This window comes from Paroedura picta, chromosome 11 (genome assembly GCF_049243985.1).
Source record: "Paroedura picta isolate Pp20150507F chromosome 11, Ppicta_v3.0, whole genome shotgun sequence".
NCBI lineage: Eukaryota > Metazoa > Chordata > Lepidosauria > Squamata > Gekkonidae > Paroedura > Paroedura picta.
This window is the reverse complement of record NC_135379.1, coordinates 33,851,589-33,864,214: the sequence shown is the minus strand read 5'-3', so window position 1 is coordinate 33,864,214 and position 12,626 is coordinate 33,851,589. Positions and strand designations below refer to the sequence as shown.

The 12,626-nt window shown below is 39.1% G+C and overlaps 1 protein-coding gene across 8 annotated transcripts in view; it reads left to right on the top strand.

Moving 5' to 3' along the window:
* The window catches only part of ZNF385D (zinc finger protein 385D), a 411,072-nt gene that overhangs the window by 326,029 nt on the left and 72,417 nt on the right, over positions 1-12,626 (top strand). For all 8 annotated transcript variants that reach the window (XM_077302505.1, XM_077302509.1, XM_077302502.1 and 5 more), the window contains one exon: positions 4,646-4,808. In XM_077302505.1, the coding sequence (XP_077158620.1) occupies positions 4,646-4,808 (163 nt within the window). The remainder of the gene's footprint in view (positions 1-4,645; positions 4,809-12,626) is intronic.

Genomic DNA, 12,626 nt, shown 5'->3' with positions numbered 1-12,626 from the left:
GTAGGGCCACAAAAGTGTGTAATGCCTCTGCAGCCACCTAACCAGTCACATAGCATCCCTTGACCTATTTCAGGTCAAGAAAACATTGCAGAGAGGAGGTAAGGTTACCAGATTGGTGTAGGTTCATGTTCTGGAATTCCACACTACCTAGGTGTGCATAAACCTGAGTAGGGTCAAGACTACTGTGCACGGAGAAACCGCCTCTTAGGATTGCCAGCTTTCAAGTGAGGCACTAAACCCACACCAAACCATTAGCTGGCACCTGACTAGCAGAGTATCAGTGATTTTTGTTAAATCTGCAAAATGCAGCAATGACAGAAAAGGCTGGTTAATCTTATAGATATACTAGTATCAAAGCCCATTTTAAAAATGGGCTTTGAAAGGGGCGGCAGGCAGGAGGGCGTGAGAGGGTGGGCGTAGCTCCCTTTGGGACCCCCTCCCACACCGGCAGTGCTGCCACAGAAGGTTCCTTTTGTCCCAGCGAGAGCGTTTCTCGGGCTAAAGTTAGTGGAAAGCCCCCCCACCACCAGCGGTGACAGGGCTTTGCGGACCACAGGGAGGCTCCAAACTTCCCCACCCCCAGCTTCTTCCCAGCAGGAGCATACCTGCGGGCCGCAAAACCCTGTCACTGTCTCTCTCCTCATGGGTGACAATGGAGGCCGCAGCCACAAGGCTTCTAGCAGGCAAAGAAGGAGGGTGGGAACTGGAAGGGAAGGGCCAGTCAGGGTGGACCTGGATGGACAGGGCCCTGGACAGTCTCCTCCCAGGAGGCTGTTACCCAGATATATAAAGGAGCAACATAGTGTTAAGGATTTGTTATTATTTAGTCATGATAGCACATAGATGCTCCAGAGTGTAGAGACAGAAAAGCAGAAAGCATACTTCCCTACTTATTATATCTGTGATCAGCCAATATATTTAAATTAAAAAAGAATATTAAGTGCACGTGGGTAATAGTTCTCAAACATATTAACCAATAGACAGAAATACTATTATTTTTTTCTACTCAAAAGAAGACTTTTGTGTTGCCCCCAAATCTCTAGCAGATGAGAAAAAGCAATTTTTTATCTAGGACTTCCCCTCCCCTCAATTTTCCTACGTCTAATATGTTGAGCAAAGTCACAGTATATATAATTCCTACCCACAAAATATGGTGCAATCAGTTATTTAGTGTCTTTTCACAGTTCTGCATCACTGCTCCACTCTGATTCAAGTTGTAGGTCTTTTTTCACCTTTTCTGCATGACATTCTGATATAATGACATTTTTCATTCTGTTTAATTTCAGTTCTTATGCTTCATGGGGAGTGCAGGGTGTTGTATAAGGGGGGAGGTAACTCTATAAAATATTTAGCAAAGTATAATTGCTATATAGTATTATATGTGTGTAAATGTTTAGAAATATATTTCCACTGTTCTCCCTATGTCTGAGTAATTTCCTTTATTGGAAAAGACAATGACAGATTTTTGGAATTTTTGGAAGTTTGCCTCTTAAGTTTTCAGGAATGGAGCTCTAGTATAGGCTAATTTAGAAGTGGTTAAACCTTTGGCAAGCCATCTGTCTTTCCCACATAGAAGTACTATTAAACTGCCAACCTCTGTTATATTGAAACAAGCTTAAATGGTTTCAATATCCCAATAGAAAATGAAGATTTACATTCTGAAATTTAAAAAACCCACTGAAAAGTCTTATAAGTAGACAGAGGGAAATGTGTCAGTATTCTATGGAAAGTTTGCAGCTCACTGTAGCAACCATTTTATGTAATCCTTAAAGAACCAAAGAGGGACTTATAAGTTTTTCTTTATGTTGCTATTTGTGTGTACTTCCCATTGAAGGTGTATTTTCATCTGAATAAAATACTATGATTTTTCTAAAATAGGTTTCTCCAACACGAAGCCATAGGCATCATGATATCTACCAACTTTGTACCTGTCAAGTGTTTTTAGAAAGTTTGTCTGAGGCTGGGTGGTGACCCAGGGGCTAAGATCGGCCCCCCCTCTCCCTTAGGGACAGAGGCCAGTACTAGACTGGCCCGGTCTCAGATCGATCTCTCCTATGCCTAATTATTGATCTGCCTGTTTTTTGGACCATTCAGTGAGCATGTATGGGAAACAGTTGTTTGCATTGTATTGCCATCATTGTAGTGAGTTATTGTTTATGAGGGTTTTAATGGGGAATTTTAATGTTTTAATGTATTGATTTGTATATGTAATATTGTAAACGGCCACGAGCCGGTTCTCTGAGGGCAGTGGTCATACAAATCAAATAAATAAATAAATAGTGGGAAAAGTCATGTGGGGCTTATGCTACTGGAGAACTGTAGTTTTTGAAAGTTATCTCAGGAGTAGTTGTCACCACAGTGCAAGGATCTTTTTTGCATGACTGAAGATAGCCTGTGTGCATGCAAGAAATTATTTTTAATGACACCCTGTTAAGTGAAGGCCTTGCCTGAAATGTTGAAAAATTTCTATTAAAGTTATCACTCCCTGACATTTTGTACTTGGCTCCAGTCCCCATGGCAGCCATTCTGTGGTTGCCCTCACAACTCTATATCAGAATTCAAAAGGTGCCCACAGGCCTGAGAAGATATACATGATGAACTTGAGAGAAGAGATTAAAATGACTATAAGTTACACAGGCAGCAGGATGATGAAACATAGTTTTGTAGTAAAATGTTTTGACTTACAGTATTCAAATGTTGTTTTAGTAAAGAGGAACTTCTAAAAAAAATGGTGGACCACAGAAGCAAACACTTGGCAATGATGACATAAATGTGTACAAGGTGCTGCCATTTTATTGTCATCCTAACCTAACACTGGTCTTTCAATTTAATAGTAATTAACACCTTTTTAACTGTTCACATTTGGCTTTATAGTATGTCTCTTAATGTTACATGTTGTTTGAAAAATTGTAAAGATGCATGATTGTGCTATTTCTGTTCAAGTTGTTTCTGATTAATATCTTCACTGTCCAGTGTTCTTTCAATAAGGGTACCAACCACAATACCTAAAATTTTCAGGGGAGAAAAAAAGATTATACTTCTGGCTATTCATACAAGTGAATTCCCTCTCTCCCATTCTGAAGCAATATAAATTGAGATATTTTAAATAGAAATGATCACATACACACATACCCCTTTGTTTTTTACTACTTAAAAATTGGTGGAGTGCAGGAAGATTCTTTCTTAGTTTTTAACTTTCAAATTGACTACATATTGCGTTATATCTGCTGGTAAACAATAGTAGCAATGGTCCATGGTCCCATACTAACGGGAGTGTTATTGTCCAAAAGTCTCTGTGATGGGATTACAATTTCCTCTTTAATCTCAGAAATTCTCTGTGAATATAGTTGATGCTACCTCTGCAAACAAAGAGTCAACTATATCCATGGGGAAAAGGTCAACTCATCACATGTGAAACTCATTGTGAGCCTTTATATCGCTGTGTTGTATGCTTCAAATCAGCAAAATGCAGGAGATTATCATGACCAGAGCATGTGTGAAAACCAAATTTATATACTGCAAAGACTGCAATATATAGACACACATTACAAATGTACATATACTCTACGGAAAGCCTGCCAGTGATGTCAAGGACTGGAAGCAAGTTTTGTTCTCACCATAACACTGTCCCCAATACTGCATTTTCTTTTTGGGACATTAATAGCAGCCATTCATTTATTCCTGTAGAGAAAATGAATGTATTTTACATCCTTCGTGATGCAAAGAAAATCTTTTCTCTGAAACTAGTAATTCCAGCCATTGAGACTCACATCGGCTGCACTGTGCATAGTCCCAACCCTTCATCTGTTTAGGCAATCCTGTAAAGTGAAAGAATGGCAGAAACTAGCCTTGACATGTTTTTTTGACTTATAGGCTTTCCAAATATGCTGCAGAATAGCTTATACCAGAGGGAGTACCTAGACAATTAATCAAGAGTCTTAGGCAGTTGACAAGTATGAAATCTGAGAGTTCCACGGTATTAGCTCTAGACTTTTTGTACACTATTAAAGGCATAAGCTATCTGTGAGGAAAATAAGTCCATGTGTGACAAGCTTTTCAGTCTCTGTATCTGAAGTGGTTGGGTGCATTGACTTATTTCTAGTATTGACATGCTGATATATTTGAGGCCTATAAATTATCCTGGTTTTACTCAAACTCCACCTGTGTCTATAAATATCTGAAGCTTTATCCATGAACAGTGGCTATAACAATGGCCTTACACAGGTTATGTTTTACAAAGAGACACTATTTACCTCTTATTTATGGCATCTTCCCCACATTCCTGAGCCTGAAATTAAAAATAAATTCTCCCTTCATTTATACCCACGTAAGGACTTCAAACAAAATGTCTCATTGTTTCTTCTCCTGAGGAGCAAAATCCCGAATTGCCAAAATGACAGAAGGGAATATATTTGTTAAATTAAAAATTTAGAAAGCCCTATCAATAATATTGGTGGTGTAGGGATAAAGATATTTTACCGTGTCCAAAGTATATATATTTTTAAAACAGTTCTGCAGTTTGGTCACTGCCTTGGTATGCAACATGGTACCCGTTATTGAAAGGTGGTCTGTATTTGTACTAATACAGAGAATGCCAGTTTAGAAATGAGCCTGATTGCATGGTTCATTTTGTTCTCCTTTGTAGAGCCAGGCTGCGGCCCACTACAAAGGCACTAAACATGCCAAGAAGCTCAAAGCACTGGAAGCCATGAAAAATAAGCAGAAATCTGTAACTACCAAGGACACCGCAAAGACTGCCTTCACTTCCATCACTACCAATACCATCAATACCAGCTCTGACAAAACAGGTTAAGCGATAATCTCTGTTGTGCTTTTATTTCTTTTATTATTTTATTTACCTCGTTTACCGCCATGTCCGTTTGGTTATGTGCTTGCCACATTGATTCATGCTTGATCCATCATTCTATGTAATATTGATTTCTTTCTTCTTTGCAGTACACTTTGTGAGAATAAGGTAATCATAACCGGTTGAGGAACTGATTTCTCTTGTGCACAAAAGATGTTTGTTGTCATTTCAGGCATGAATGCATTCACATAAGATGAGTAATATTTATGGCAAGCAAACACTCAAGTGGAAACTGGCCCTGAGCCTTCTTGTCTGTACACAGTGCATATCCATGCAGCTGTCTTATGACACCGTTTATTACAGAAACACAGCAAATAGCACTAATTGAAAGGCTGGAAGCCTCTGTTAATAGCATTGTTCATCAGAAATTTATTATTGTAAAATTTTACGCACTAGGCTATTATTTCAAATGGGTGTTGCATGGTTTCATGTTCTATAATAGCTACATATTCCCCTACCACCACACTCTTAAAGAGGTAAGTGTGACATTTGTACTGCTTGCATCATGCTTTAGATTAAGGGGGGATAATATTTAACATTGTGAAAAGAGGACTAACTATGCCCTCCTTCTCCTCATAATCAAACACGTTGTAGGCAGCCATTGGAGGTAATGAGATTTTAGTAGCCTGTGGCTTAAAACGTGGACCATTGTCCAGGAAACTTCAAAGGCAGGCAATTGCAGCGCCTTCCATAAAAGAATTGATCTTGTCGCTTTCTGCAGTGTGTGTTTATTCCATGTAAAACCATGAGAGGCAGAACTGAAAGAAGTGTGGAGGTGTTTTTTGTTTCTGCTGAGAGTCAGTGGTCATCTGATACAAATATCTTCATCACAAGTCACATCAAATCACAATCAACTTACAGCTTCCCCATAGAGCAAGCGTTCTTAGCCAGGGTTTTGTGAAACCCTAGGGTTTTTTGATGACCCTGGTAGGGTTTCCTGAATGGATGGGAGTTAATTTATTTATTTATTTATTTTAATTTGTTAAGCATTTATCAGGTGATATGACAATATATGGCCATGTTGACCCACCCACCCATCTCAAAATGGCCAATGATGGGCCTAGAGGGAGTAGAAAGGGGAGGGGTCCCAGGTGGGCGTGTACTAGGGTTGGTCACTTTGACATCCAAAGCACCCAACCCTAGCACGTACACAGCTATGCTTCCCAACTGTGTTCTGTATGATTGTGCCACTTCTGGGATTTCTTGAAGCATAAAGAATGTTTCAAGGTTCTCAGTAGTGAAAAAAAAAGTTGAGAATGGCTTTCCTAGAGTTTTCAAGGAAAGAGACTAACAGTGTTCCCTTACAAAGAAGATAGCTTTGGAGTGTGATAGGGTCTATGGCTTTCCTATTTATTAAACCATCAGAGAGGAGCATTGTTATCTGACAACTCTGAATGTGAAGTCTTGCCACCCATAGGTGGTCCTTTCTTCTTCTATTAGTATATCATGTATGTGCCATTTTTAATATACAGTGCTTTACTATTGTCACTCTTATACTGGCTTATTTTGAAGCATAGAGCTAGTGATTTGTTCAACACCACCCAGTGTGGTGAAAGATTCTTCAAAATAGAGTGTGCAGAAATGCCCAGCTGTGTTCAATTGCATGTGCTGCAAACTTGTGCAGTTGTCTTAGGAATGTAAAATACAGAAATAAGAACCCAAAGTAACAAGAACGAATGGGGTACATCAGTTCACCTAAGTTAGCTTTGTGCTATAGATAGCTTACAAGAAATTGTAGGCAGTGCAAGAGAATCATCTAGAACCATTGACTCTGCAGCAGCCAACAACTACTGTGTGGTTTGAATTGTACACAGGTTGATATGTGAAAAATCCCAGCATTTGGGCAATACATAGAAACAGATGCCCTTTCTGTCCCATTTCAGCTCTACAATTTAAGTCTTTGACTTTTCAAGTATTCTCAGTGTTGAGGATGTTGATAAGCTATTGGTTAGCTCAGCTTCAACTCAGTTTGACTGCAATGCTGGTTAGTATTGATTTTCCACATGGGAGATACAGAATCAGATCTGGGATTAAATCCTTAAATGGGTTGCCTTGGCCAAAAAATACTCCATCTAATATACTACATGGAGCTGTCATGGGAATAAATAACTAAATTAAAGTGATTAGTGAAAGATAATAAATTCCTTGTGCAGAGGTGACCAAGTCATGGTCACATTGACTTGGACATGTAAGAATTATTGATTTGGAATCTTTGTATTGTGTCATCACCTTCGTAATATGTAAATGTTAAGAATGTTGTCTGAATTTTCTGTATCCAAAGTAATTTATATGGCACTATTTCTACACAAATTTGATCACCCCCATCTTTAAGAAACTTGTTGCTTAGATATTTTAATGATAGTGGTAATGTGATAGATACACCACCTTCAAATGTGTATCTCTCAAATAACTGAACCACTGGGAAATCATTTTGCCTTAATTTCTTTTTGTTGAATTGTGGCAGAGCCTTGGCGGATGATTTCTAAAACATCAAAATGCAATGTCTCTCTGAATGTGATTTATCTCCTGGCAAAACCCACTGTTCAACTTGCTTTTGTTGACTTCTTAATACTTCCTTATCAGATGCTAAGTTTGACTGAAAGAATTCAAATAGGATGTCTAAGGGATATGTAAATTGCTTCTTACAGTCTAGAGCTCTAAATTTCTGGTATTGGTATCCTGGAAAGTCATGGAAGGCTTCCTTTGCAACATGCCTGTACTGCATTGTTCCTGCAGCTGTTCTTGGGTTTGGTCCGGGAACATATAAGAGGAAAAGATCAGAAATGATTAAGACTTGAAAGCACTGGCCCCAGCACTCAGTGCAACCAAATATCAGCCATGCATCAACAAAGCCATTGAGCTCATTTGTAAGCATGCTAGCATACTGGGATTCTGAAACACATGGGATCTTTGACCCAACAGATGAGATCAGAAAGGGGCTACTCTCGGATGGACAATGTATAAAACGACTAGATAGGTTGGACTTTTATCTTCAAGCACTGATGGCTCTGGAACATCTTACCCATGACTACTTATGAGAATATCTGCATATGGGTTTTTCGCTGTCCGACTTGTGCTTATAACAGTCCCTAACAGATTTCATAGTATCTTAGGTACTCATGGATTCAGTGGCTGACTTTGGTGGCAGGCAAGCATAGTTTGAAAGTCAATCTTGTGCTAAAGACGTTAATATACTGACTCGTCTAGTAATTATTGTAACAGGATAAAAAACAAAAGTCTGAATGTTTTGTGTTGGGTGTGTGGTCACAGCTTTATAATTTATTTTTTTTAATAGTGTCTCATACTAGACAATCAGCAATGCTAATTTCTGCGCATTAAATAAATTACCTTGTGCCAAAGATGAATGGTAGATTTATCTCTGGGAAAGGTGCCAATGTCAGTGATGTAAGGAATGCAGATTTAAAAGCATGCCAGTGAACAATTATGATGGTGGCTTTGTTAAGTCCTTTTGATGAACAGAATGGTGCAGTATTTTTATGTCATTAGAACAATGAAACTTTTCAGAGGTTCCGGTTGATTTTAAAGCTTTCAAAACAGTTGTTTTTAATTCTAAAATGGTGCACAAGCTGTGCAAAGACTCCAGGCTTTTCATTATTATGACATGGGAAAAATAATTCTATATTCATTTTTGGTAACTCTCTTTACAAAATGTGTGTGTGGGAGGGTTGGTTTTGTTTTTGTAAAAGCTGTAACTTAATGGCACAGCAAATACATTGGATACACAATTATAGATTTTGCTTCTATCACTGCCATCTCCAGTTACACAGGAAACAGGTCTGCGGAGTGAACCCTTCCTTTACTTGACACCCAGAGAGCAGGTGATGATCATTGTTTAGATTTACTATAAAGAACTTCCTTATATAGAATCCTTCGGATTGCAATAGACTTTAATACACAACACACTCTACACTGAGTTGTTCAGTTCATGTTTCTATGCTATAGCAGGGGTAGTCAAACTGCGGCCCTCCAGATGTCCATGGACTACAATTCCCAGGAGCCCCCTGCCAGCGTTCGCCCTGCTTGGCCCTGCTTAGCAGGCCAAGAGACCCTCATTAGCAGGCCCTCTGATGTGATCCTTTGTCCAGGGCCCTCTCTCCTTACCTGCTTCTGTCTCCAAGCACTGAGGCGCATCTGAGAGCAAAGAGGCTAGAGTTCAGGGGAGGAGGGCGGGAGCCAATTGGCCCTATTCCATCTTGGACAGCAATAACAGAGGGACAGCCAGGAAATTAACATCTCTTAGAGTGGCACTTAAAATATTTCAAATTGTAGCTCTTAGTTTTTAGTCCTGTTTTGCTTACTCTGAAGTCAATCCTATTGTTTAAGGCTACATATCCCCCACCCACCTGCCTGTCCATGCTTTAGTGAAATGTTTGCATGCTGTGATAGCCCAAAAATAATTCAACAGAGCCTTGGAGAGCACATTCAGAAGGTAGCACCCAGAGTTCTTGTAGCAAGTCAGTCCCATTTATTTACCATGTCCAGGAGTCTGATGAAATTAACTTAAAGCACTTTGTGTAATCACACCTCACTTACAGGGCACAGTTCCATCCAAACTAAGCACTTTTGAATTCTATTTATTTAAAGGTAAAGAACTTGCTATCCTACATCTCTGTCACATTGGACTTTGTAAAGAAAAAATCCCCAGGCTTTTGGATCACTCTAAGTAGATGGCCATGTTTGGATTAAAACATTTTAAACTTCCAGAACATTTAGTTGCTGATTTAAGAGTAGCAGTTCTCTTACAAAGGAATTTCAAAGGGAGATTAGAAAGACAGAATGCTTAGTTGCAACTGACAATGAAGCTCAAGGCAAGGTATCTTCCTGGACTGAATCAGGATCTAGGTTTTCTCCTTAGCAGTGCTGGTTTCTCCATGCCTACCACCACTCTGCATATCACACCTAATTACCTGTTATTGTCATTCAGCATCTGAAATCACTTTATTCTCCATTTATAAGGATAGATGGACTTGCATGCTAGCTACATCTAAGAAGTGAATAGTGTCTTCCCTGCCACACATTTTGTTAGTCTTTAAGATGCTGTTGGACTCATGCTCTTTTCTATTATCTAAGGATGACCAGGACCCCTATCATATCCCAAGCCCCTTGATTATGAGGCCTCCATCAAAGGACCTTTCTCTGAAGACTGAGCTCCAACAGTGCTGCCATTATATCAATTTCCAGGGGAACAAACCCTTTTCCTCCTAGCATCAGATCCTAAACCACCAATTCCCCCAGATTCTCTCATCGGCTAGTGAAAGCAGAAGAGCCCATGAGCTGGCTTATCTCAGTGATAAGAAAGTGCCAAGCTGATGGCCCATTTTCCAGCTACAAAGCCAAGACCACTGCATGATGCACATACATTGGTTTGCAGGATCAGGTCTCAATCAAGTCCTGACTGGGAACAAATGGGCCTTCTTCAGACTAAGTAGAACCTTCCTGATTCAACCAGCTTACATGGTCAGTACACTTGTGTGCTGTGTTTTTTGTTATTGGTAACAACTCTGAAGCCATGTAGTTTATCACCTACTTTGGGTCTACTGTCAAGCTAACAGACTGCCCACCTTATCTGCAATGGGCAGCCCCACCCACAGTGCTTCTGAATACCCTGAAGCTGATTAATCCTACTCTTCATCTGAAAAAAAATTGTGCAAATTATTCCTCTTCACCCAAGTGCAATATCCTAGCCTTACTGGCAAAATAATACATCTGTTTGATTCTCAAGGATTTTCTAACTTCTGGCTGCAAGATATTCCAGCTCGAAATTCCTTCACACACTGTGGAAGCTTGGAGTGGTTTAACAAATGGCAGCATTCAAACATGTCATCCCCAACTAGACATTGATCATAAATCAAATCTTGGAACTATGGGGGCAAAATAATTCATTGTTTTTACCTGCTAATTATACCAATTTTGCATCTACACACACAAAAAAAAACATGCAATACTTTTAAGAAACTTTTAATGTCATTTTATATGCCTGCCTAGTTATGTATGTCATAAATCTAGACTTCTTCTCTGCCAGAAGGAATAATTAAACAGGCTAGTGGAAAAGCCACACTTATCCAAGGGATCACTAGTTCCAATATTTTTTCTGAGTTTTATATGTTGCATTTTTAGAATTGTATCAAACTGTAATATATGTAATAGCTATTTAACAAAGAGGAAAATGTATCTTTGGAGAGCAGTAAAAAATATCTTTTAAATGCCCAGAAAATGCCTTATTCTTTCTCCCTCCCCATCTACTGTCTATAAGTATGATCTGGAAATACATTCCTGCTCAAACAACTGTGCTATGACAAATTGTCTCCTGACAAGGGAAGTGTTGATATGTCTGTTGTTATGCCTGAAGCTAGTGATGGCAAAAGGATGAAATACAGCAATAGATGAAGCAGAAACGATAGATGAGACTGCAGAACAGCCAAGAGAACTGTGACATTATACAAAAACAGGGATAGCACTTTAAAATAAATGTAAGATTTGGACTGAAAGAAAAGAAGGTGTCTGTCGATGCCAAACAATATGAACGTTACATACACACACATTCTCCTTATGTCATTTCCATATTTCCACTCAACACTTTCCTACCTACTATGCAACTGGCCAGTTATGGTGAACAGATGGTGAACAGAGTGAAATGGCTCACAGTACCAATTTGGCAGGCCCAGTCCCTGAAAGGCATTCAGGTGACATAGACTATTGCAACAGCTGTTGCCACAAAGCACTTGATTGAGAAGGAGCAAGGGAAGAAAAGAACCGGAAATAAATGGACCGAGATGGAGGGGAAGGATATGCTGGTCAATTCTAATACTGACATCCAGCAGCCATTTGTTGCTCTTATGAATATTATAGTCAGTATTTACACCACTATTTATAAGATATCCCTTTATGTAAATGCTGAGTTATTTTCAGTCTTTTCAGTGTGAGGCAAAATTATCACAGCTGAAGTATGGAAGCTTTTGAACAGTAAAGTTAGCATTTCTTGAATTCTCAGCGCAGAACTAGTCTTTAAAAATGAAAGAACATTGCTAACTTCTGGCTGCAAGATATTCCAGCTTGAAATTTCTTCGCACGCTGTGGAAGCTTTGGACATGTTGACAAGTGACAGTATTCAAACATTTCATCCACAACTAAACATTGAACATAAATCTAATAATGGAACTATAATAATTGATTGATGTTATTACTTCACTGGTCCTTATTTAAGTGGGCAATAAAATGTTCCTTCAGTGGTGGCGTGGAGGGTCCTCTGTCACAGATACTTGACTTGTAGATAGTGATTTGCAATTTGAGATCTAGATAAAGTCTTGAGAATTACATATGTATCTTTGCATGCTTTCAATCAACACTTTCTTCTGGAGTTGGTACAGATCATCTTTCTCATTTTTTCTACAACTGTGCTATCTGCGGTGTTTATCTGTTTGCAGTCAGAAGTCTCAAAAATATTTGTTTCATCATTTTCTATGATCCTGTATGGTTTGTCCTCCCATTAATTTTTGGCTGATGGTAAACCGTATTTCTTACAAAGTTTCCAGTGCAACGTAGCTGCAACTCTTTCGTGACATTCTTACTATTCTATCTTTATATTGCAGGAACTGACCATATGGCCATCTGTTTCATCCTTTGTCTTGCAAAGACAACATTTACTGTTATCTTCTGAATCTTGGCTCTCTTACTTTTCATTCTGAGTGCCTGGCTATGTGCAGATAGAATGGGTCTGTCCATTTATTCCTTCAAGTGC